The sequence below is a fragment of the Panthera leo genome, chromosome Y (genome assembly GCF_018350215.1).
Source record: "Panthera leo isolate Ple1 chromosome Y, P.leo_Ple1_pat1.1, whole genome shotgun sequence".
In the NCBI taxonomy this organism is placed as follows: Eukaryota; Metazoa; Chordata; class Mammalia; order Carnivora; family Felidae; genus Panthera; species Panthera leo.
The window spans coordinates 4,399,981-4,427,179 of NC_056697.1; the positions used below are offsets into that span (position 1 = coordinate 4,399,981).

The window sequence follows — 27,199 nt, forward strand, 5'->3', positions numbered from 1 at the left end:
TTATTTGATTTTTGTGCATGTGTGTGTTTAATTTTTTAATTTTAATTTTTTAATTTTAATTTTTTTTACTTTCAATTTTTCTACCTCATTAATTCCTCTTCTCCCTTCAAAATGACAAAACAAAGGAATTCACCCCAAAAGAAAGAGCACAAAGAAACGAAAACCAGGGATTAAACCAACACAGATACAAGCAAGATGTCTGAAAGAGAATTTAGAATCAAGATAATAAGACTATTAGTAGGGGTCGAAAATAGATTAGAATCCCTTTCTGAAGAGATAAAAGAAGTAAAAAATACCAGAATGAAATTAAAAATGCTATAACTGAGCTACAATCACAGATAGATGCGGTGGCAGCAAGGATGGATGATGCAGAACACAGAATCAGTGACATAGAGGACAAACTTATAGAGAAAAATGAAGCTGAAAAAAATGAGGGAAATTAAGGCAGAAGAGCACGATTTAAGAACTGGAGAAACCAGTAACTCATTGAAAAGGAACAACATCAGAGTCATAGGGGTCCCAGAAGAGGAAGAGAGAAAAGGGGGTAGAAGGGTTATGTGAGCAAATCATAGGGGAAAACTTTCCTAACCTGGGGAAACACACAGACACCAAAATCCAGGAAACACAAAGGACCCCCATTAGATTCCACAAAAACCAACCATCAACAAGGCATATCATAGTCAAATCCACAAAATACTCAGGCAAGGAGAGAATCATGAAACCGGCAAGGGAAAAAAACGCCCTAAACTACAGGGGAAAACAGATCAGTCTTGCAGCAGACCTATCCACAGAAACTTGGTAGGCCAGAAAGGAGTGGCAGGATATATTCAGTGTGCTGAATCAGGAAAATATGCAGCCAAGAATTCTTAATCCAGCAAGGCTGTCATTCAAAACAGAAGGAGAGATAAAAAGTTTCCCAGACAAACAAAAAAAAGGAGTCTGTGACCATTAAACCACTCCTGAAAGAAATTTTAAGGGGGACTCTCTCAGGGGAGAAAACATGCATATATATATATATATATATATATATATATATATATATATATATACACACACACACACACACACACACATATACATACATATATATGTATATATATACATATATACATACATACACATATATTTATATATATATACACATATATATGTATACATATACATATACATATATATACATACACATATATATGTATACATATACATATACATATACATATATATACATACACATATATATGTATACATATACATATACATATATATGTATATGTATATGTATACATATACATATATATATACCAAAAGCAACAAAGATTAGAAAGGACCAGAACACCACCAGAAACTCCAACTCTATAAGCATCATAATGGCAATAAATTCATATCTTTCAGTACTCACTCTAAACGTCAATGGACTCAATGCTCCAATCAAAAGACATAGGGTAACAGAACAGAATGGATAAGAAAACAAGATCCATCTAGATACTGTTTACAAGAGAACCAGTTCAGACCTAAAGACACCTTCAGATTGAAAAAAAGGGGATGGAGAACCATCTATCATGCTAATGGTCAACAAAAGAAAGCCGGAGTAGCCATACTTATATCAGACAATCTAGACTTTAAGATAAAGATTGTATCAAGAGATGCAGAAGGGCATTATATCATAATCAAGGGGTCTATCCACCAAGAAAACCTAACAATGGTAAACATTTATGCGCCAAATGTGAGAGCACTCAAATATATAATTCAATTAATCACAAACACAAACTGATTGATAGTAATACCATAATAGTAGGAGACTTCAACACCCCACTCACAGCAATGGACAGATCATCTAATAAAAAAATATCAATAAGGAATCAATGGCTTTGAATGACACACAGGACCAGACAGACTTAACAGATATATTCAGAACATTTCATCCCAAAGCAGCAGAATATACATTCTTCTCCAGTGCACATGGGACATTCTCCAGGATAGACCATATACTTGGACACAAATCAGCCCTAAGGAAGTACAAAAAGATCGAGATCATACCGTGCATATTTCCAGACCACAATGTTATGAAACTCAAAATCAACCACAAGAAAATTTTGGGAAGGTAACAAATACTTGGAGACTAAAGAATATCCTGTGAAAGAATGAAATGGGCTAACCAACAAGTTAAAGAGGAAATTAAAAAGTATATGGAAGCCAATTTAAATGATAACACCACAACCCAAAAACTCTGGGACACAGCAAAGGCGGTCATAAGAGGAAGGTATATAGCAATCCAGGCCTTCCTAAAGAAGGAAAAAAGATCTCAGATACACAACCTAACCTTACGCTTTAAGGAGCTGGAAAAAGAACAGCAAATAAAACCCCAAACCAGCAGAAGACAGGAAATAACAAAGATTAGAGCAGAAACTAATGCTACCAAAACCAAAAAAAAAAAAACACTAGAACAGATCAATGAAACCAGAAGCTGGTTCTTTGAAAGAATTAACAAAATTGATAAACCACTAGCCAGTTTGATCAAAAAGAAAAAGGAAAGGACCCAAATAAATCAAATCAAGAATGAAAGAGGAGAGATCACAACCAACACAGCAGAAAAAAAAAAAAAAAACAATAATAAGACAGTATTATGTGCAATTATATGCCAATAAAATGGGCAATCTGGAAGAAATGGACAAATTCCTAGAAACATATACACTACCAAAACTGAAACAGGAAGAAATAGGAAATTTGAACAGACCCATAACCAGTAAGGAAATCGAATTAGTAATCAAAAATCTGCCAAAAAACAAAAGTTCAGGGCCAGATGGCTTTCCAGGGGAATTGTACCAAACATTTAAGGAAGAGTTAACACCTATTCTCTTGAAACTGTTCCAAAAAAATAGAAATGGAAGGAAAACTTCCAAACTCTTTCTATGAAGCCAGCATTACCTTGATTCCAAAACCAGAAGGAGACCCCACTAAAAAGAGAAGTATAGACCAATTTCCCTGATGAACATGGATGCAAAAATCTTCAGCAAGATATTAGCCAACCGGATCCAACAATACATTAAAAAAATTACTCACCACGACCAAGTGGGATTTCTACCTGGGAGGCAGGGCTGGTTCAATATCCGCAAAACAATTACCGTGATTATCACATCAATAAAATAAAGGACAAGAACCATATGATCCTCTCAACAGATGCAGAGAAAGCATTTGACAAAATACAGCATCCTTTCTTGATAAAAACCCTCAATAAAGTAGGGATAGAAGGAGCATACCTCTAGATCATAAAAGCCATATATGAACGACCCAACACTAATATCATCCTCCATGGGGAAAAACTGACAGCTTTCCCCCTAAGGTCAGGAACAAGACAAGGATGTACACTCTCACCACTGTTATTCAGCATAGTATTGGATGTCTTAGACTCTGCAATCAGACAACACACAGAAATAAAAGGCATCCAAATAGGCCAGGAGGAGGTCAAACTTACACTCTTCGCAGGTGACATGATCTTCTATATGGAAAACCCTAAAGATCCTACCAAAAAACTGCTAGAATTGATTCATGAATTCACTAAAGTTGCAAGATATAAAATCCACGCACAGAAATCAGTTGCATTCCTATACACCAACAATGAAGCGACAGAAAGAGAAATCAAGGAATCGATCCCATTTCCAGTTGCACAAAAAAACCATAAAATACCTAGGAATAAATCTAACCAAAGAGGTGAAAAATCTATACGCTGAAAACTATAGAAAGCTTATGAAAGAAATTGAAGAAGACACAAAAAAATGGAAAAAGATCCCATGCTCCTGGATAGGAAGAACAAATACTGTGAAAATGTCGATACTACCCAAAGCAATCTACGTATTCAATGAAATCCCTATCAAGGTAACACCAGCATTCTTCACAGAGCTAGAACAAATAATCCTAAAATTTGTATGGAACCAGAAAAGACCCCGAATAGCCAAAGCAATCTTGAAAAAGAAAACCAAAGCAGGAGGCAACACTACCCCAGACTTCAAGCTATACTACAAAGCTGTAACCATCAAGACAGTATGGTACTGGCACAAGAACAGACACTCAGATCAATGCAACAGAACAGAGAACCCAGAAATGGACCCACAAACATATGGCCGACTTATCTTTGACAAAGCAGGAAAGAATATCCAATGGAATAAAGACAGTCTCTTCAGCAAGTGGTGCTGGGAAAACTGGACAGAGACATGCAGAAGAATGAACCTGGACCACTTTCTTACCCCATACACAAAAATAAACTTAAAATGGATGAAAGACCTAAATGTAAGACAGGAAGCCATCAAAATCCTCGAGGGGAAAGCAGGCAAAAACCTCTTTGATCTTGGCCGCAGCAACTTCTTACTGAACACATCTCCAGAGGCAAGGGAAACAAAAGCAAAAATGAACTACTGGGACCTCATCAAAATAAAAAGCTTCTGCACAACGAAGGAAACAATCAGCAAAACTAAAAGACAACTGACAGAATGGGAGAAGTTATTTGGACACGACATATCAGATGAAGGGTTAGTATCCAAAATCTATAAAGAACTTATCAAACTCAACACCCAAAAAACAAATCATCCAGTGAAGAAATGGGCAAAAGACATGAATAGACACTTCCCCAAAGAAGACATCCAGATGGCCAACCAAAACATGAAAAAATGCTCAATATCACTCATCATCAGGGAAATACAAATCAAAACCACAATGAGATACCACCTCACACCTGTCAGAATGGATAACATTAACAACTTAGGCAACAACAGATATTGGCAAGAATGCGGAGAAAGAGGATCTCTTTTGCATTGTTGGTGGCAATGCAAGCTGGTGCAGCCACTCTGGAAAATAGTATGGAGGTTCCTCAAAAAATGAAACATAAAACTACCCTACAACCCAGCAACTGCACTACTAGGCATTGATCCACAGGATGCGGGTGTGCTGTTTCAAAGGGACACATGCATCCCCATGTTAATAGCAGCACTATCAACAATAGCCAAAGTATGGAAAGAGCCCAAATGTCCATCGATGGATGAATGGATAAAGAAGATGTGGTATATGTATACAATGGAGTATTCCTCAGCAATCAAAAAGAATGAAATCTTGCCATTTGCAACTAGGTGGACGGAACCAGAGGGTATTATGCGAAGTGAAATTAGTCAGAGAAAGACAAAAATCATATGACTTCACTCATATGAGGACTTTAAGAGACAAAACAGATGAACATAAGGGAAGGGAAACAAAAACAATAAAAACAGGGAGGGGGACAAAACAGAAGAGGCTCATAAATAAGGAGAACAAACTCAGGGTTACTGGAGGGGTTGTGGGAGGTGGGATTGGCTAAATGGGTAAGGGGCACTAAGGAATCTACTCCTGAAATCATTGTTGCAGTATATGCTAACTCATTTGGATATAAATTTTAAAAAATAAAAAATAAAATTAAAAAAAAAGAAGATAAAATTATGGAAAAAGAGGAAGCTGTTAAAATGAGAGATTAAAAAATTCAGGAGTATGAGGGGAGAATTAGAGAACTAAGTGATGCAATGAAGTGGAACAATATTCATATCACCACAATTCCAGAAGAAGCAGAGAGAGAGAAAGGGGCTGAAGGTGTACTTGGACAAATCATAGCCGAGAACTTCCCTGATCTGGGGAAGGATAAAGGCATTGAAATCCAAGAGGCACAGAGAACTCCCTTCAGATGTAACTTGAATGGATCTTCTGCAGGACATATCATAGTGAAACTGGCAAAATACAAGGATGAAGAGAAGATTCTGAAAGCAGCTAGGGATAAATGCACTCCAACATATAAAGGGAGACCCATAAGACTAGAGGCAGACTTATCTACTGAAAGTTGGCAGGCCAGAAATGAATGGCAGGAAATCTTCAATGTGATGAACAGAAAAACTATGCAGCTGAGAATCCTTTATCCAGCAAGTCTGTCATTCATAATAGAAGAAATAAAGGTCTTCCCAAACACACAAAAACTGAAGGAATTCATCACCACTAAACCAGCCCCAGAAGAGATCCTAAGGGGGATTCTGTGCATTAAATGTTGCAAGGACCACAAAGTACTAGAGACATCACTACAAGCATGAAACCTACACACATCACAATGACTCTAAACCCATATCTTTCTATAATAACACTGAATGTAAATGGACTAAATGCTCCAACCAAAAGACATAGGGTATCAGAATGGATAAAAAAAAGACCCATCTATTTGCTGTCTACAAGAGACTCATTTTAGACCTGAGGAAACCTTCAGATTGAAAGTGAGAACTATCTATCATGCTACTAGAACTCAAAAGAACACTGGAGTAGCCATACTTAGACAAACTAGACTTTAAATTAAAGGCTGTAACAAGACATGAAGAAGGGCATTATATAATAATTACAGGGTCTATCTATCATGAAGAGCTAACAATTATAAATGCCTGTATACCGAATATGGGAGCCCCCAAATATATAAAACAATTAATCAGAAACATGAGCAAACTTATTGCTAAGAATGTGGTCATTGCAGGGGACTTAATACTCCACTTACATCAATGGATAGATCATCTAGACACAGTATCAATAAAGAAACAAGGGCCCTGAATGATACATTGGATCGGATGGACTTGACAGATATATTTAGAACTCTGCATCCCAAAGCAACAGAATGTACTTTCTTCTCGAGTGCACATGGAACATTCTCCAAGAGAGATCACATACTGGGTCACAAAACAGCCCTTCATAAGTATACAAGAATTGAAATCATACCATGCATACTTTCAGACCACAATGCTATGAAACTTGAAATCAACCACAGGAAAAAGTCTGGAAAACCTCCAAAAACATGGAGGTTAAAGAACACCCTACTAAAGAATGAATGGATCAACCAGGCAATTAGAGAAGAAATTTTAAAATATATGGAAACAAATGAAAATGAAAATACAACAATCCAAATGCTTTGGGATGCAGCGAAGGCAGTCCCGAGAGGAAAATACGTTGCAATCCAGGACTATCTCAAGAAACAATAAAAATCCCAAATACACAATCTAACAGCACACCTAAAGGAAACAGAACCAGAACAGCAAAGACACCCCAAACCCAGCAGAAGAAGAGAAATAATGAAGATCAGAGCAGAAAAAAACAATATAGAATCTAAAAAAACAGTAGAGCAGATCAATGAAACCAAGAGTTGTTTTTGAAAAAATAAACAAAATCGATAAACCTGTAGCCAGGCTTCTCAAACAGAAAAGGGAGATGACCCAAATAGATAACATCATGAATGAAAATGGAATTATTACAACCAATCCCTCAGAAATACAGCAATTATCAGGGACTACTATGAAAAATTATATGCCAACAAACTGGACAACCTGGAAGAAATGGACAAATTCCTAAGCACCCACACATTTCCAAAACTCAAACAGGAAGAAATAGAAAACTTGAACAGACCCATAACCAGCAAAGAAATTGAGTCAGTTATCAAAAATCTCCCAACAAATAAGAGTCCAGGACCAGATGGCTTCCATGGGGAATTCTACCGGACATTTAAAGCAGAGATAATACCTATCCTTTTCAAGCTGTTCCAAAAAAATTGAAAGGGAAGGAAAACTTCCAGACTCATTCTATGAAGCCAGCATTACTTTGATTCCCAAACCAGACAGAGACCCAGCAAAAAAAGAGAACTACAGGCCAATATTCCTGATGAATATGGATGCAAAAATTCTCAACAAGATATGAGCAAATAGAATTCAACAGCATATAAAAAGAATTATTCACCATGATCAAGAGGGATTCATTCCCGGGCTGCAGGGCTGGTTCAACATTCGCAAGTCAATCAATGTGATACATCACATTAATAAAAGAAAAGATAAGAACAATATGATCCTGTCAATCGATGCGGAAAAAGCATTTGACAAAATTCAGCATCCTTTCTTAACAAACCCCCCCGAGAAAGCTGGGATAGAAGGAACATACTTACACATCATGAAAGCCATTTATGAAAAGCCCACAACTGAGAGCTTTCGCCCTGAGATCAGGAACACGACAGGGATGTCCACTCTCACTGCTGTTGTTTAACATAGTGTTGGAAGTTCTGGCATCAGCAATCAGACAACAAAAGGAAATCAAAGTCATCAGAATTGGAAAGATGAAGTCAAGCTTTCACTTTTTGCAGATGACATGATATTATACATGGAAAGCCCGACAGACTCCACCAAAAGTCTGCTAGAACTGATACATGAATTCAGCAAAGTTGCAGGATACAAAATTAATGTACAGAAATCAGTTGCATTCTTATATACTAATAATGAAGCAACAGAAAGACAAATAAAGAAACTGATCACATTCACAATTGCCCCAAGAAGCATAAAATACGTAGGAATAAACCTAACCAAAGATGTCAAAGATCTGTATGCTGAAAACTATAGAAATCTTATGAAGGAAATTGAAGAAGATACAAAGAAATGGAAAAACATTCCATGCTCATGGGTTGGAAGAATAAATATTGTTAAAATGTCAAGACTACTCAAAGCAATCTACACATTCAATGCAATCCCAATCAAAATTGCACCAGCATTCTTCTCAAAGGAAGAGCAAGCAATCCTAAAATTTGTATGGAACCACAAAAGACCCTGAATAGCCAAAGTAATATTGAAGAAGAAGACCAAAGCGGGAGGCATCGCAATCCCAGACTTTAGCCTCTACTACAAAGCTGTAATCATCAAGACAGCATGGTATTGGCACAAAAACAGACACATAGACCAATGGAATAGAATAGAAAACCCAGAATTAGACCCACAAAAGTATGGCCAACTGATCTTTGACAAAGCAGGAAAGAATATCCAATGGAAAAAAGACAGTCTCTTTAACCAATGGTGCTGGGAAAACTGGACAGCAACACACAGAAGAATGAAACTAGACCACTTTCTTACACCACTCACAAAAATAAACTCAAAATGGATAAAGGACCTGAATGTGAGACAGGAAACCATCAAAACCCTAGAGGAGAAAGCAGGAAAAGACCTCTCTGACCTCAGTCGCAGCAATTTCTTACTTGACACATCCCCAAAGGCAAGGGAATTAAAAGCAAAAATGAACTATTGGGACCTCATGAAAATAAAAAGCTTCTGCACTGCAAAGGAAACAATCAACAAAACTAAAAGGAAACCGACGGAATGGGAAAAGATATTTGCAACTGGCATATCGGACAAAGGGCTAGTATCCAAAATCTATAATTAACTCACCAAACTCCACTCCCCAAAAAACAAATAATCCAGTGAAGAAATGGGCAGAAAACATGAATAGACACTTCTCTAAAGATATCCAGATGGCCAAAGGCACATGAAAAGATGCTCACTATCACTCCTCATCAGGGAAATACAAATCAAAACCACACTGAGATACCACCTCACGCCAGTCAGAGTGGCTAAAATGAAATATCAGGAGACTATAGATGCTGGCGAGGATGTGGAGAAATGGGAACCCTCTTGTACTGTTAGTGGGAATGCAAACTGGTGCAGCCGCTCTGGAAAACTGTGGAGGTTCCTCAAAAAATTAAAAATAGATATACCCTATGACCAAGCAATAGCACTGCTAGGAATTTACCCAAGGGATACAGGAGTGCTGATGCATAGGGGCACACACACCCTAATGTTTTTAGCAGCACTTTCAACAGTAGCCAAATTATGGAAAGAGCCTAAATGTCCATCCACTGACGAATGGATAAAGAAATTGTGGTTTATGTACACAATGGAATACTACATGGCAATGGGAAAGAATGAAATATGGCCTTTTGTAGCAATGTGGATGGAACTGGAGAGTCTTATGCTAAGTGAAATAAGTCATACAGAGAAAGACAGATACCATATGTTTTCACTCTCTGTGGATCATGAGAAACTTTACAGAAGACCATGGGGGAGGGAAGGAAAGAAAAAAGTTAGAGGCGGAGGGAGCCAAATCATAAGAGACTCTTAAAAACTGAGAATAAACTGAGGGTTGTTGGGGGGTGGGAGGGAGGGGAAAGTGGGGTGATGGGCATTGAGGAGAGCGCCTGTTGGGATGAGCACTGGGTGTTGTATGGACACCAATTTGACAATAAATTTCATAAAATAAATAAAATAAAATGAGCTTGATAGGATCAACGTCGGTATGCATTCAACATCATGTGCTGTAATGGCTTGAGCATAATTGGACTGGAATGGCTATTCACTGCCAAGCAATCTTTATACCTCTTTTGGGGGTGCTCATTTATCCTGTGACCTCTTCACTCTCTGTTCTCATTTGGTCTCCCTCTTGCTTCCTGGGGCTGCAGAAGGGCAAGTATAGCTGATTGCCTCCAGACGTCCCAGCCTCCCAGCTGCAGTTAGCCACACCAGGGGAGGCTGGTGTCTGGTCATCAATGGGTTTTGATCTGTAACACGAGCAAGGCCTCCAGTGTAGCTGGTCAGGTACCTGCTACCTCACTGTTCATGAGAGGTATGGTGGCCAACCCAGTGCAATCAGTATAAATCTGATGTTCCATACTCCACTCCAAAAAAGTTATGTGGCACTGGGCTGCCCCCTCAGGACAAGGACTACAGTGACCATGACATCAAGTCAGTCTGCTGTGAATCCTGCACACTGCTGCTCTGGGTTGGTGGGGATTCGACCTCTCTCCGCCAGTTTTCATCATAAACATACATCCCCTGAATTGTATGTTTGCACATACTACTACCCTTTTAAATTTATGGGCAGTTTTGATTACATTTTTGGAACACGTAGGCTTTCTTTGAAGAATTTTTATATATTGTTCCACTGTCTTCTAGTACTTTGTGTCTCACAGACAAATCGTACATTCCTAGATTTTTTTTCCCCTGAATTTCCACAGAGTTCTTTACAACACTTAAAATACCACTAACTTACTAGAATATTTGTTAATTGACCTACAAAAAGTACAGCTTTGGGCTTCACTGTGCTACTTTTTGGTCTGCAAATTCAAATTTCTCTGTATTCTGGAAATTTTACCTTGAATCATACATTTGAATATGTTTTGATGTCCCATTCATTGCTGAATCTTGGCACGGCACCAGTTTCACTGATGGCCCCATCTCTCCTCTCTGTCTCTCAATCTCTTTCTGTCTCTGTCTCTCTCATACTTACTTTTCATTGTCATTTATTTCTGAGGCTCTGCCCCCTTACTTTTCATTCCCATGTAATGTATTATCAGTTTTTCCTTAATGCCATATATCTCTTCCTTAAATTCTCATTTCAGAGAAGCAAGATTTTTTTTTCACCTATTTGATTTGTTGCACAGGGGTCTGTTCCCGGTTTGGGCTGCTGGGTAGTATGTCTTCACTGATCTTAGGCTGTTCTGTTTTTCCTTACAGAATCTTTTTCAAGACCCATGGCTGGCTACCACCTTTTCAAGCAGTATTGTGTCTCATGTTAGAAGGAGGAGATGTCTATCTGGACCGAGGTACATGAGCAAAATCTGGGGGAGTAGGCAGAAGGAGCGAAAGCAATGGGCAGCTTAAGTTCCAGGCTGTGCCTTGGAGGGTTTTCTTAACTGCACCTGCACCATGGCTCAGCCTTGTCTGGCCTGAAAGCAAGTTATCTGGGCTCATGCCGAATGTTTGCAAGTGGGCATTGCATCTTGAGCTTATCTGCACTACAGATTAGTGATTGCATGACTATGTGACACGTGTCGGTTTCTCCTCCCTTTGCCAAACATAGTCTGCTCTGGGTAAAGACTGCCTTCAGGCTTTTTTTGTTAATGACTACCCCCACCTCCTGTCCTGTGCCATGACAGAAACATGATGTAAGGAGGCTTCCCAAAGCAGCCTATGGACATTGACCTGACTCGTGTAAGCAAGGAATCATTGCTTTTCCTTTCAACGGGTGCTGCCCACTTTGGAGAACTCTGAGTTACACAGAAAAAAGGTGTCTTCTCTTGGTGTCGTCTGTCGTTGTCAAGAAATGTCTCATGCACTTAGCCATCTTTCTGCACCTGCTGTGATCTAGGAATCTAGGAGATCCTCTAGGGGATCTCTAGTTTCATCAGTGATAACATTTCTTTGTTTCTTAGTCTCTGGGATGCCTTGGGTTGGTTTCATAAAAGAAACGGGACAGGCATATGTGTATACGACCATTTAGAATTGAAAGAGTAATTCTTTACTTTGAATCCAGTCGTCTTTTTTCCCCCCCGATGAATTCAATACCAGAGAGAGAAGACTTGAAGACAATATCCAACAATGAAGCCCACACCGTCATGGGTGTAGGCATAGAACACTCTAAGAGAGTAACGATGCACTTCTTGATGCTACTGGAGATAGTCTGTGAAAAATATTGTTAGTGAGGACGAAGAGCTCCAGCAATAAACCTGATGGAGAATTTCACCTCCGTAAGAAGGATGGTCTATACGGAGAATTTCACCTCCGTAAGAAGGATGGTCTATACGGAGAATTTCACCTCCGTAAGAAGGATGGTCTATACGGAGAATTTCACCTCCGTAAGAAGGATGGTCTATACGGAGAATTTCACCTCCGTAAGAAGGATGGTCTATACGGAGAATTTCACCTCCGTAAGAAGGATGGTCTATACGGAGAATTTCACCTCCGTAAGAAGGATGGTCTATACGGAGAATTTCACCTCCGTAAGAAGGATGGTCTATACGGAGAATTTCACCTCCGTAAGAAGGATGGTCTATACGGAGAATTTCACCTCCGTAAGAAGGATGGTCTATACGGAGAATTTCACCTCCGTAAGAAGGATGGTCTATACGGAGAATTTCACCTCCGTAAGAAGGATGGTCTATATGCAGAATTTCACCTCTGTAAGAAGGATGATATAAAAGCCACAGTAATTTTTTTTCTTTAATTCAAAACAATTAGATTGCCTATGTAGATAGCCACATTCAATTTTTTTCTAAGTCCTTTTGATCAAAATGTACCAAAGGATATATATTTCCCCATTTTTTACCTTAATTTCTATTTTTTCCATTTCCTCCTAATTTTGCCCGCAGAGTGCATTTTCCCTGTTGGAGCTCGAAGTGCTGTTGTCCAACAAGTCTGCTGGCCCAGAGTTAAAATGAGGTGAAGTGCGATTTTGGAAAGGGGAGTTAAAGGTATTTAAAGTTACTGCTTATAACAGTTGCTTACTTCAAAAAACTAAAAGGTTTAAAAGGAAGGGAGGGTTCTTCCCACTACTATTGCCCAATAGGTAGGGAGAATAATCACAACTGAGAAATAGACCAACATAATTGTCAAAAATTCATACCATGATGGTTGGGTGGAAATTAATGTTATTTAGTAACTTCATATTGTAATGGATTTATACTGAAGTAAAAGAAAAAAAAAGCAAGTTGAGGGGAAATAATCATACACTTAAAGGAGAAATAAATCCTATGTTTAACTTAGCGCTCTATATCCCAGTGGGAAGAACACTGTTCTTTCCTTTGCTTGTTCCTCTTTTCTAATGCAGGAAGGTTTTCTCTTCTTTTCTTTCTTTTCTTTTTTTTTTTTAAGGATGGCAACTTGAGGCAGTCATCACCAAGGTTTATTTTAGAATTAATCTGATATTTATGAGCTTATCTTATAATAAAACTTTCTTAAAAAAATGGCTAATGATGTCAGCCTGGAAATGACTACCCAACGGCAAGTGCAAAGACTTTATATCTATAGGTGCTGCTGGGGGTAACTGTATCCTTTGGAGGTACAACGTTGGCATTCTTCTGGGAAAATTCTGACTCTGCTAAGTGAAGAAAATGGCACAGAATAATGCCTCTTTTTCTATAGTGTCTCCAAGCCACCATTTGGTTTGGGGTATGATTAGGAAGACCAGCCATTCCAATCTTTTTTTTTTTTTTTTTTTTTTTTAAAGAATTTAACATTTATTCATTTCTGAGAGAGACACAGAGTGTGAATGGCGGAGGGGCAGAGAGAGAGGGAGACACAGAATCCAAAGCAGGTTCCAGGCTCCAAGCTGTCAGCACAGAGCCCGATGGAAAGCTCGAACTCGTGAACCGCGAGATAATGACCTGAGCTGAAGTCATATGCTGAACCGACGGAGCCCCTGAGGCGCCCCTTTTCCTCAGTTTTATAGGCACCTAGGTGTGTGCGTGTGTGTATGTGTGTGCAATCTTAAAAGGTGTATGTAGATTCCTTCTGTCAGTGTACCACCTCTGAACCCCACAGGTAAGGGCAGGGCTTCAGGCCCAGCAAAGGACATCACACAGCCATCTCCCATTTGCATACTTTGTCCAAACAAGGCTGAACATTCAGCACAGAGGAAATCTCATGGCCATGATTGCCTGGGCTCTGTGTCACAACCCCACCTGTGGGCATTGATCTGGAGACAAGATTTGTTCTGTTTTGTTTTATGAACTAGGGTTGCACACCAAGCCCCATCTGTACTTCCCAGGGAAACTGGTCCAGTGTGGATCACCCTCATTTGCAAAGTCTGAGCTGTAGGCATCTCTGCCACCCCAGAGCTTGGCGCCTGCCCTAGGAAGTGGTTTAGGACAGGATGCCCTGGCCCGATCTAAGCCCACCATTGAGAACCAGCTGAATTGAAAGTTTGCTGCCACAGGGCTAGACGCAAAAGAATACACTGCCTTGGGAAGCATCTCCATAAAAAGGCTGTCACAACAACAAAAGATCACGGCACTCACTTTCCCTGACAGTTGAGGGCATGCACTTCTCAGAACCTGATCTTGCTGTGTTTGTGCTGGCCATGGTGAGAGCTTTGCTGAGTTTTCAAAGAACAGAGCAGCCTCTGAGTATTCCAGGAAAAAACAAACAAACAAAACACCAAGTGCTTGAAGAAACAAGACCAGGCATGCAGTACTAGACTATAAAGAACGTTACTGGGTTCCTCCGATATTTAAGAAAGGCTCCTTGCAGCTCAGAGGAAAGTTTCCTAACTGCAAGCCCCAATGGGCACACTGACCTCCTGCACAAAATAATCAAATCATAGGAGATAGCACTAACGAGACTGTGGATGCCCATGGTTGTCCCTTTCCTGTGACCCTGCTCCCCCCTGTAGCCCCCCCTCCTCCCTCCTTTCCCATCTGGACTCCTACTACCCTCAACCTCTCCGGCGCCCTGTGAAGTACCCACTCAAATCTATGTCCTCTGCTCCCAAGCTCCCTATTCAAAAGCCCTTCACTACTTACCCTCCTGCATCAAAATCTTATTCCCTCTTGTGAGCAGTTCTCAGCTAAAAATGAGGAGGGAGCAGTCTCATCGAGGAGGTTAAGAGGGCAGTCACGTTCTCACGGGTGTTTGCAAGGGGATTAATGGACATGTTTGTAGCTGTCAGCATGGAATTTTGTGCAGAGCAGCAGAGAGCAGGAATGAGCTCCCTCCGGCGCAGGAAGTGAGATTTGGAGGGCGGCAAGAATTTGGGGGGCACTTAAATCCTGCAAGCACAGGTGTGCTTCCTTGCTGAAGTGGTAAACAAACATCTCTTCTGATGAGTGGCATCTAAAAAACTAGGGAGTGTGGCGATGGGAAAGAATTTTAGTTAACGGGCTATGTTGGATTTGTGGGATTAAACAGACTTGGAGAGGGGGAAATGCCAACGTGATTCATGGGGAGGTCCTTCCTTTCTGCCTCACCTCTACCGGGCCAGCCTCTCAGCCTCCTGACTCCTTCCCTTTCTCCTGGAGGCCTCATTTCTTGAAAGATGGCAACTCCGTGCACCTCCGATGGGATAAAGTTAAGGAGCCTGTGTGGCACGCTTCACCGTCTGGGGCTGAGAAGCTCTGGTGTTTCTGCTCTCAGGCGTTTAATTCCACATCAAACCTCAACAAAGACTAAGCACTGCCTCCTGGGTCCTTCTCACCCCGTAGTGACAGCCCCATTTCTTTGCTCCCTGATTAGCAAAACTTCTCAAGAGCCTTCTCCATTCCTGGGTCTGCTTCACTTTACCCTTGTGCCATCTGCTCCTGACCCCCACCAGTCCCCTGAGCTGATGTGTCCCAGGACAGATAAGCAAGCCCCACGTCTGTTCTCCATCCAGATCTGTCTTGCTATCTTAGCAGCACTGGAAGGGTGACCTTCGCTTTCATGAAATACTCCTCATGCTTCCCCGACATGTCCCCACCAATTCCCTTCTACTGGTTTCATGGAACACCTTCTCATCTGTTAAGACCCAGGTTCTGAAAGCTACACATTTTCCTCGGAGCTGAGGATTGGCTTATCTTGCCAAACTACAAAATCACAAGGTCAAGAGAAACATAATATGAACCATGAAGTGATTTCAGCTCCTTCTTCCCACCACCGTCACCTTTGTTGGTTCTTCTCACCGACATCACGTGTTGCTAAGCAGGCTAATGATATTTAAAAAGTGCATATATTTTACAGTAGAAAATGGACTGACTCCACTGATTCATTGGGCACACTCTACATACTCTGTGGAGATCCTCACCGATCATTTGTCCAAATTACGTAACTGGTTAGAAAGACAGGAAGACGCTTTTATACGTGCTAACTGGACAGACACTTGACTGTTGGTAAAAAGTGCCAAAGACAATGGCATTTGTGGGATTTCATCACACAGCAAACTTCTCCCAAGACCTTCTGTTCTGATGGCTTCTAGTTTTTAAATTTGTTTTCTAGTTTTATTTTCTTTGAGAGAGAGAGAGAGAGACAGAGACAGAGAGAGAGAGAGAGAGAGAGCAAGGATCCCAAGTAGGCTTAACACGAGGAGCCTGATGTGGGGTTCAAACTCACGAATCTGAGAAATCATGACTACACTTGATCTTAGCCAAAAGGCTGAGAAGCGATGAGAAATCATGACTTAAGCTGAAATCAAGAGTGGGACACTTAACCGACGGAGCCACCCAGGATTTTTTTTTACTTTTTCCCTCTGATGGTTACAAAAAAAATGCTGCTGTGAACACTTGTGTACAAAAAAATTTGTCCACACAAATTTTTGTGTGGACGTATGTTATTATGAATTCCTGGGTTGTATGGTCCATGTATGTTTTAGTTTTTGAGAAAACAGCCAGGCTTTGAGGGACTTCTGATTTCACCTTAAATTCCACTTGTACACTGAGGACCCCTCCTTGACCCTGTAAGCCCCCCAATTAAATTAGGTGCCCACTGCTGTTCTTAGATTCTGTTCTTGCACGTTGCAGTGTTTATGACAACTGACAGTGGCACCTTTCGGTGTGTGATTCCTTCCTGTGTCTCCCATAGTAAATTACATATCCATGCAGTCTACATCGCTGGGAAATAAAACAGGGGGAACTGGGTGGCACTTGTTTTCCCCTTGAACTCTCAGAATACGTTTTGACCTATTCCTTCAAGGAGGTTCTGGCCAGGGAAAGTCGGATGCGTGTTCACAGCTAACATGAAGGAGGAGACAGCATATGGGTCTGCAGGCACTGTCACAGGACTCGATCTGCCTGTCCCGGGACCCTGGGAACAATGTAGGTCATGCACTCAAGGCTGACTTCCATCATCTTAGTAGCAACTGTTCCCTGGATGTGGTGAGGTGATGGTAGAACGGGCCATTTGCAGATCATGGTTTGGAGGAAAGAAATCAAGGTAGAGAAATAGAACTGACATTGGAAATACTTTAAGGGAGGGGAGTGATGGGTGAAAAGCCTCAGATCTTATACCTTGAGAGGTATTAAAAACACCCTCCCTAAGAGTAACCACATGGCATTCTTGAGGAACTTTGAGCCTAGGGATAGGATGACTTCCAAGAGCTACCGTGTGCCTAGAAACACCCATGGACGATTACTGACACCACTCTGGTCTTGAATTGGCTAATGACTTGCTTATAGACAAGACTGTGCATCAGTAAGAACATCAGCAGAGAACAAACAGCTCATCACACAGGCCTGATAAGTACTTGCAAAGAAAGGGCACTCAGGAATGACATTTTACAGTGTTTTCTGAAGGTACGTTGAGAATACCAAAGTCCAGAGTAATGAGGGAGCTGTCTCATGCATAGACAAGCGGAAGCATCCCAAGACCTTAATATTTTCCCAATTAAATTGGCATCTCAAACTTGTTTAGGGACAGTATTTTTCGTGGTAAAAATTGCTAGTACAGCTAAGGCAGGTGTGTGTTCTGTCCTGCCTGCTTTACACAGTGTGCGTAGATAGATACTCAATGCAGCCCGTATGGGCTGCGTCTACACCAGTGACAATGGAACATCAAATATCGTTTTAACTCGACCAAGAAAATGTATTTCTTTCTCTGTGGTTATAGGTAATTATGTAGGGAACAGCGATGTTTTTGGAGCGTGAAGGGAGTGTAACTTATAACCCTGCTCCTCAGTCCCACTGCTTCATAATGGAGTGGCCTTTGAGTTACGTAACCTAATTGCACATCATTTTCTGTGCATTTTCTTGGAGGTAAGAGAGGGGAAGCTGGGAGTACTCTCAGCCACTACGTGCAGCAGACAGAAACAAAGCAAAAGGCGAGGACGTACGTTCATAAATAAAAAGTGCCTACCTCACGATGGCACTCAACAAATGTTAGACGACCTACTTTATGCAGAAATGTAGTGTTTTGCAATTTTCAAGTGATCTGTGTATGTGAATACTTTATCCTAATTAAAACTGTTTTCCGTGAGTTTTTCATACTTCAGCAACTATCTGTGTCTTTGCCTTTGTTCTCAAGGGAAGTGCTTTTCTACAAGAGGCAAGTGAGTCTTGGGTTTGGTTTCAGAGAAGACACACGGCATGTACCCACAGAGCACAGAAGGAAAGGTCCCCTCCAGGGACACGACTCTGCTGGAGCTCTGTGCGAGGCCTTCTGTGGATCCCCAGGTTCTTGGCCCTCCTGGTTCTCTGGACTTCTGGTATACCTGATTCTGGGTGGCTGACTCCTTCAGGCTGGTTCTCACTGTGCCTGGCTTTGGGGCTAAGTTAGAATTCTAATCCCTTCTAGCTGTGTGTGCTGGGACTCCAAGCCATCCCAGAGGCCACGCCGACACGAGTTTCCCACCCATCCTGCCAGGTCACTCATCTCCCCAGTCCCCCAGCCCTCTCAGTGGTGGCACAGCCCAGGCCTGTGCACAATTCACGGCTACATGCATGACCAAGAGTTCACCCTTTTCTCTTCAGGTGTGTGGAAGGGACCCCAAGAGGTAAGCCTGGGCGTGCTGGAAGAGATGATGACCAAGTGGCTTAACGATACATGAAGCAGGCCACAGACTCAGGGGATCTACAGAGTTCACATGGATCAAAGCAAACCGTTTCTCAGATGACCAAAGACCATGAACAAAATCTTAGCAGCAGCTGGAGAAAAGAGACAGACTGCTTACACACGTAGGACCAATAACTGGTAATTTAATCAAAATGATGGAAGCCATAGAACAGGAAACTGTATCTTTGAAGAGTAAGAGGAAATTCATTTCGAACCACAATTCAACATCCAGTGAAGCCAGCCTTATAAAGTGGTGAGATGGGCATGTTTAGACAAACAACCGAGATAATCTGTCATCATCAAATCCATCTATGTGAACACTCAATAGCATTGTTGACTGAGATTTCTGCAACGATACAAGTTTACTGATAAGTTGGTTTCCATTTTTGTTGTAGAAGTTTACACGGAATGTCTGTTTTACCACCTAGTACCGACCTAACATAGCAAAATAGCTCTTATTTAGTTAAGTATGTATCCATAATGTATTCAGACTTTGAGTATCAAATGCATACCCACTCTTTCCTAGAATGGATTTTGAAAATAAGCCATTTTAAGTGACTTTGTGTTATATATGACACAAACTCATCCCTTTATTCAGGTTTTTCATAAGTACATATATTTGATGGCATGTTTCCCAATGCCTCATGCTTGTTAAGGGACTAGAGACATTAGAATATTTAAATAGTCGTTTATAATTTGTATGCCCTAGAGAAATATATTACTAAGATTATAGCAACTAGTTGCAAATACTTTGATGTAAAATATTCATTTCGCATGTGATGTGGGAGAAATGCACGTAGAATTTGGTAATCGTGGGTTTCAGTCAACAAAAAGCAATGCTTTGATACAATGCCTTAATACTAATGGGACAGTTTCAGTCTCCAAAACCACCTTGTGTGAGGCACCTGCCGTTCTGTGGAGAACCAGGAAGACAGAGGTGACTATTGAGTCCTTTCACCACCACTCGGGTCAAAAGATGCACAGAACAAATTAGCTGATTCGAGGGGCAATCAGGTCAGATGAGGCAGCACCATGATGTGGGTGCAACTCACACATTTCTACCTCACCGCGTACACACTTGATAAATACCCTCCGATGCGGTGTCTCTTGGTTGTATGTGTCCTGTGATGCCCTCCAAGTAGCTCGTAAATAATCTCTCTTGAGTTAACTCAATCCGGATGAGTGTTTCTGATGAAAAGTTACAATAGTGATCACATCCTGTGGCTAAGGAAGGACATACAACTGCTATGTGCACAACATACTATTAAAGAGACTCACGGGAAACCAGAATATTGTGAGCTATCCTGAAGATCTGGTCTTCCATCACCAGATATCATTTGTCAATCAAATCTCTTTAATCCACGGGAACCGCTGGAGTTCTGTGTTTGTTATTCCCATCCCACGTGTGACGTCAGTCACTTCTTCAGCCCAACGCCCTAGAGCATACGTTACCCCCATGTCACGGGCAAGGAATCAGAGGTGGGGGGGACAACTTTTTAGTGGTGGAGCTGAGATCTGATTTGAACTCTAACTGGAAATCCTTTGCCAAACCACACTTCAACTTCTCTTTACAAACTATGGCAATAATGATGCTGCTGCTGATGATAATAATGATTGATAGTAACTGTAAAGACCGCTAGGGATAAACTTAGGTCAGAACGCCTTCATATAAGGCCAAAGAGGTTCTGGACTTCATCCTGTGGAATAAGGGAGTGTACACAACATTAAGTAGAGGAATGGATACACATTTTTTTTTTATTATAAAACTCGTTCCAAGTGCAAATTTGTTTTTAAACATTGGTAACACCAAAGCATGGGAAATTCAGCGTCAAAGTATTATACTCAAAGAAACAGGAACCTCAGTGGCCAAGCACTGAACACTGTTGCACAGCAGAAACGATCCGTGTGTCTTTTTTTTTTTTTTAATGTTTATTTACTTTTGAGACAGAGAGACACAAAGCATGAGGAGGGGAGGAGCAGAGAGAGAGGGAGACACAGAATCTGAAGTAGGCGCCAGGCTCTGAGCTGTCAGCACAAAATCCCGATGCGGGTCTCAAACTCACGAACTGTGAGGTCATGACCTGAGCCGAGGTTAGACGCTCAACCGACTGTGTGTCTTGATAAGACAATTCTCTCCAGTGTAAAGCAGGTCTCTGCTAGACCTCCTCTCTTGTCTACAGGTCGCTGAACTCTGAGCGCTAATTGGTAGAACTCTAAGACACAGTGATTAGTAAGACCTTCCAAGTGTTACGTATGTTTCACTGATGGGGAATTAAGAACAGACCGACAGCGTCACCTCTCAGGGACTGTCATCACTAGCAAATGCTTCTGAAAAGGTACAGCGGATGGGCAAACACTAGCTGCCCGTGAGGGCAACCCTGCATAGTCCCCTGATCCCTGCATGTCCCTAATAGAGCACACTTTAGTGCACTAAGAAAGCACAATGACCCTTGAAACTTTCTCGGCAGGAGTCACTGTGGTCTCCATTGTGTTTAATTACACCTCTGTGAGACAGATGGGTGGTTAGTGTGATCCCATCACTAAAAGGCACTGAAGTCATCAGCATGATGCAGGACAATAAGCAAGTAACGGGTGTGCCTTGGCCAACCACCAGCACTTTCCTTTGTACAAAAAAGTAAGAGTGTCACCGCCATCTTGGTTAGAAGAACAAAAGTAACAGCGACGTATCTGATATCAAATTTACCCCAGAGGAAAGTGCACAGGGATCTACAAATACGTCATTGAGAGAAGCACGAAAGCTCTTTGTGTTATTGATGCAAAACGGCTTAAGAATTAGAAAACACACCAGGGTGCCTGGGCGGCTCAGTAGGTTGAGAGTCCAACTTCAGCTCAGGTCAGGATCTCACAGTGTGTGAGTTTGAGCCCCACATCAGGCTCTGTGCTGAGAGCTCAGAGCCTGAAGCCTGCTTCAGATTCTGTGTCTCCCTCTCTCTCTGCCCCTCCCCTGCTCATGCTCTGTCTCTGTCTCAGAAATAAACATTAAAAAATTTTTTTTTTTAAATTATAAAACACACATATTTTGGAAGGAGATCCCAAACCCAACAAGTGACCATTTCACAGACAGCCTCTGTTGCAGGCAAAGACAGCGATGTGTCCTTATAATACATGAATGCCATTTTATGGTGTGAGTACTGTTTGGCTTTAAAAAAAAAAAGAAAAAAGGTCAAAGAGTGACACGTATGTTTTATGTTTGTAGAGGATATATGTTTTTAAAAAGGTTGAAATGAAACTCCCATAGGAACGTAATGTCGAACCAGCGTCAAAGATTTTATTCAACTTGATTAACTGGTGAGGGATCCGGTAAGACGTTACAAGCAGCTTGAGGAAGAATTCAGAGAGAGGATCCATACACCGGCGATCGTGAATGCTGAAATGAATCTCTGAATGGATACAAAACTGGTCAACAGCCGGAGGCAAAGCATGAACAGATGTACCCTGACATACATCCCCAGCATTTTTCCGCCATTTGCACTTGGAAATTTGCTCAACAACCATGTGTGACACACCAGCAGGCCAGATGCACCCTGGGATTGCGTTCTTCTCACATATTCCAGTGCCTTTCTCAATTTTCCCACCACAAAACATCAAGTAAATCTATTAAAAGGAGCTCACTGCCAAAGTAGAATTATTCCAAAAAATGTGCTAATAAGGCTCTCGGTCATGGTAAGCATGCACTCTGAATTCAAGTTATATGTGCATCGAAGACTGTGCTAGAAAGAATACATGTTTTTAGACTCGGGGGATGATTTTTTTTTTTTTTTTTTTTTTTTTGAGGTAGAAAGGACATCCTCCGATATGGACGTGCACGTAGACATAATAAGATGTGGGCTGCAGGTATGCTCACACTGAAAAGAAACTCAGGATGTCATGGTTCAGAGGTGGTGTCTGAGTAGAGGTGCACAGAGAGGTTCTGAGGGCACAGAAGGACTGTGAATTCTGCTGATAACGAGGATGATTTCTCAGGGCTCATCCGTGACATGGCTTTTCCACTCAGATTGCAGAACAAATGCAATTGCCATCTCATGTTTATCAGCTCCTTTGGCACATTACGACCAATACTTAAGAAAGAAAATAGCATAGGAAACATATAAATATATATGTACATACATATATACATATATATATACGTAACCATATACATACATGTACACATATTTTACATTTTCCAGCCAGGATTTAGAAAAAGTAAAAGAGGGGCTCCTGGGTGGCTCATTCAGTTGAATCTCTAACCCTTGATTTCAGCTCGGGTTGTGGGATCGAGCCCTGCATAGGGCTCTGTGCTTAGTGTGGACCCTGCTTATGGTTCTCTCTCTCTAAAACAAAACAAAACAAAACAAAATAAAAACACAAAAACTAAAAAGGCAGGCAGAAATGAACACACATATAATTTCATTTTGTGGTGGACACATTAGTATTTGCACATACACGGGCGTATGTATTTAAACACATACCTATAAACACCCACGTATTTGTCCATACGCACACATATACGTACATGCACAGGCGCTCACAAGCATGTGTACATCTGTCCATTTGCCATGTGTGACGGCTACAGGATTCCTCAAATACCGAGACACTGTGTGTTCATTCGCGCACTCTACGACTATGCACGTGAGCGTTTCGGTCTGTGCTGCGGGCCGTCTCTGCTTTGCCGTGTCTCAGCTGTGACGCCGTGGTCTGTCAGCACCGGCCAGAGGGGGCCAAGCCCACGTGGGATGGGAAGCCACACATAACGGGCTGGGAGGACCGCTGGCTCACGGGGTGATTGCCTGGGTGCCACGGGTCACCCGAGTGGGCGCCACAGCCACGGCGGGACGCTCACTCGTAGCGCGGCAAACCAAAGAGCTCGGGCTGGAAATCCTGCAGGGAATCCAGCACCAGCGTGGCCTTGGACGTCAAATGGCGCTGCAGATTTCGGTCTGGAACCATGACCACCTGCATGCCGGCTGCAAGGGCCGCGTCCACGCCGTTGGGAGCGTCTTCAAAGACGAGGCACTGTAGGGTGAGGAAGAAAAACAGGGTTGAGACGGCCTTTCTCCTAACCAGGCGCTTAGACTGGGTTTTCAAGGTATTTATTATTGACATGCCCGGTCGGCTGTGTCACCGTGCGGACCGAGACGGAAACGAGTTGCAGGCTTTCCAGTCTGGCACGGTGGGTGAGGCCAGCACACCCATTCGCACGCGTGGTCCTGTGGGGCTTCGCACAGCTGCTACTTTGGAGGGGACAGGTTTCCGTACCGAAATGTGGCTCAGCGGGGCGGGAAAGAGGGAGGCCGGGTGTCAAACTTTGTTTTATTGGCATCCCAGGAAGCTGTTCCTTCAACAGTTGAACATTCAGAGCAGGAGAGAAAATCGTGCGGGCACATGAGACACGCTTTTTAAAATTTTTTTTTTTTAATGTTTATTTATTTTTGAGACAGAGAGAGACAGAGCATGAACGGGGGAGGGTCACAGAGAGAGGGAAACACGGAATTGGAAGCAGGCTCCAGGCTCTGAGCTGTCAGCACAGAGCCCGACGCGGGGCTCGAACTCACGGACCGCAAGATCGTGACCTGAGCCGAAGTCGGATGCTTAACCGACTGAGCCACCCAGGCGCCCCGAGCCACGCTTTTTAAATGCAAGCGCACTTCACGGCTGGTGGTGTTGTTAGGCTTTGGGAACTGAATGGTTACAGTGCTGGCGTGAAAGGCTGAGCCTCTACTGGGCTGAGGCGTGCGACAAAAGTTTCTGGGCTCCAAGGCCGCGTGCTGCCACGTGTGATCTCTCCTTCAGGTCACCGTGCGAACCCACCTCGTCATCGGGGTGACTGCCACCCCGTCAGGCACCCACGGTTTTTTTTAATGTTTATTTCTGAGACAGACACAGAGCACAAGTAGGGGAGGGACAGACAGGGACACACAGAATCGGAAGCAGGCTCCAGGCTCCAAGCCGTCAGCACAGAGCCCGATGCGGGGCTTGAACTCACGAACCGAGATATCGCGACCTGAGGTGAAGTCGGTCGTTTCACCGACTGAGCCAGCCAGGCGCCCCAAGATGCCTACGTTTAAAATTGGGTGTCCGTGCACAGTGCTTATCAGGCAGCTCCTAGACATCCCGTCATGTGACCAGCACCACGGGATGGCTCCCATCAGGAGTCTCTCCAAACGAGAGGTCTCACATCCATGCAACGGTCGATCGGCCAGACATCACTGTCTGCGCAGGGGAGACACGCATCTAGAAAGTTCCCTCGGGACCTGGAAACAGCTTCATGAATTCTCTCTTGGTAACGTTCTGTTCTTGCAGGGGCCAGACTTCTGGAGACAGGGCTCCGGTCACGGCTGCGAGATGCTCTCCCCGTGTCCCCGCTGTGTCCTTTGCTGACTCACAAGTGCCAGCACAGGCCAAGGTCACACCTATCCGCCCACCCGGCCCGTGTCGTCCTGCCTTCATCACGAGAACCTTGTCCCCGGCGGGTAGTCGCAGCTCACTGCGCTGGTGACCCGGGGGCTCCCGGACATCAGCGTCAGTGCCGTGACCTACGAGTTCTGCATCCTGTCATGCCTGTAGGTCGGTGGAAAACACACGCCCACACTGCCTCACTGACACACATGTACACACTCATATGCTCACAGAAACTCGCAGAGACATATACATGCACACTCATGCACACCATCACAGCACTCAGATATGCAAACCCACGCTCAGAGATGCATGCATGCATGCACACTCAAACTCACAAACACACACGTGCACACGAAGATACTTGCACACACAGAAACCCACAGACACACATGCACACTCACCAACACTCATGCATGCACACGCACACACACACACACACACACACACACACACACACACTCCTACGGTCTTTCCTGTTGCACCGTTCCGTAGCAAGTATACTTCTCCACCCCCCTCCTTCCTTTCCAGCTGGGCCGAGATCTCCTCGGCCCCCTCCCCCAGGGGCAGAAGCCAGGGCTGAATGAGCTCCTGGGCATCAGAATGACCCCCCGGCTTCAGCAGGGGGCCACCTTCAGGGACTAAGCTGGTTTACCCTGGAGACGGGGCTTCGAGCAGTAGAAACCAGACACGCTGGACAAACAGGACACTCAGCTCCTCTGTCTTCCTTCCGAGAACTTAACAAGGCCTCCGGCTTTTCTTCAAGTTCCCTGCTTCTGCCATTGAGTCAACGGTCTCCATCAGACGGGAGGCAGAGTGGGCTGACAACGGGCAGGCTTGTCTTTTTAGCTCTCCTGCTCAGACTTCCCGCTGGTGACAGTTCTGTCCCTGCCTTTTTACAGTTACGACCTCACTGCATTCTCAATGTCCTCAACTGCTTTACGTGGGGTCAGGGATGGGCACCGAAATGTCCAGCGGCCTCGTGTTTTTCAACTATGCCCTGTGTCCTCCGAGAATTTGGGAGCTTTGTGCAGTCCAGCTGTGAAACGTCGGCTGGAAGAGAGGAAGAGGTTTTGGTGATCCCTTGGGGTAGCCGTGCTTGGCGAAAGTCACAAAAGCAGCGTCTACGCTGCATCTGGGAGGCTCATCGCTGTGGGGAGACCCGGAAACCGCGGCACCTGCTGAACAGGGCTCCACGCCTCTGTCCCCCACCCAGAACACCGCAGAGCGCCCACGCCTGAGAGCTCTTTTGCAGACGCCGCGGTGTGCGTCCCGGGAGATACAAGGAGGGGGCACGAGTGACGAGGAAAGGCGTCCCAGGTGCTCTCGGCATGGGGGGCAGGGAAAGTTCCTGAGGATCCTCCCTCTCAGCCTGGCGTTCCCTCAGTGGGAGGACACTCGGCGGGAAAGGCGGGCTAGTGCGGAGCAAGCCACGTGCGGGGCCGGAGACAGCTCGGTGCCTGCAAGTCAACCAGAGCGGCCGGGGGCACCCGGGGGGCTCGGTCGCTTACCACCCCCCAGCTCTTCATTTCAGCTCAGGTCAGGATGTCACGGTTCATGAGATTGAGCCTGCATTGGCCTTTGTGCTGACAGTGTGGAGCCTGCTCAGGGCTCACGCTCGCTCGCTCTCTCTCTCTCTCTCTGTCCCACTCCTGCTCATGCTA

The 27,199-nt window shown here is 43.2% G+C and overlaps 1 protein-coding gene across 2 annotated transcripts in view; it reads right to left on the minus strand.

Moving 5' to 3' along the window:
* Positions 1-27,199, minus strand: part of LOC122212619 (pseudouridine 5'-phosphatase) — a 174,004-nt gene that overhangs the window by 65,983 nt on the left and 80,822 nt on the right. Inside the window, exon 4 of one of the 2 annotated variants that reach the window (XM_042926534.1) lies at positions 23,482-24,152. The exons of the other annotated variant lie outside the window; for it this stretch is intronic. Within the exon in view, the coding sequence (XP_042782468.1) occupies positions 23,976-24,152 (177 nt within the window). The 3' untranslated portion in view covers positions 23,482-23,975. Of the gene's footprint in view, positions 1-23,481; positions 24,153-27,199 lie in introns of those variants that run through there. 2 annotated transcript variants of the gene reach the window in all.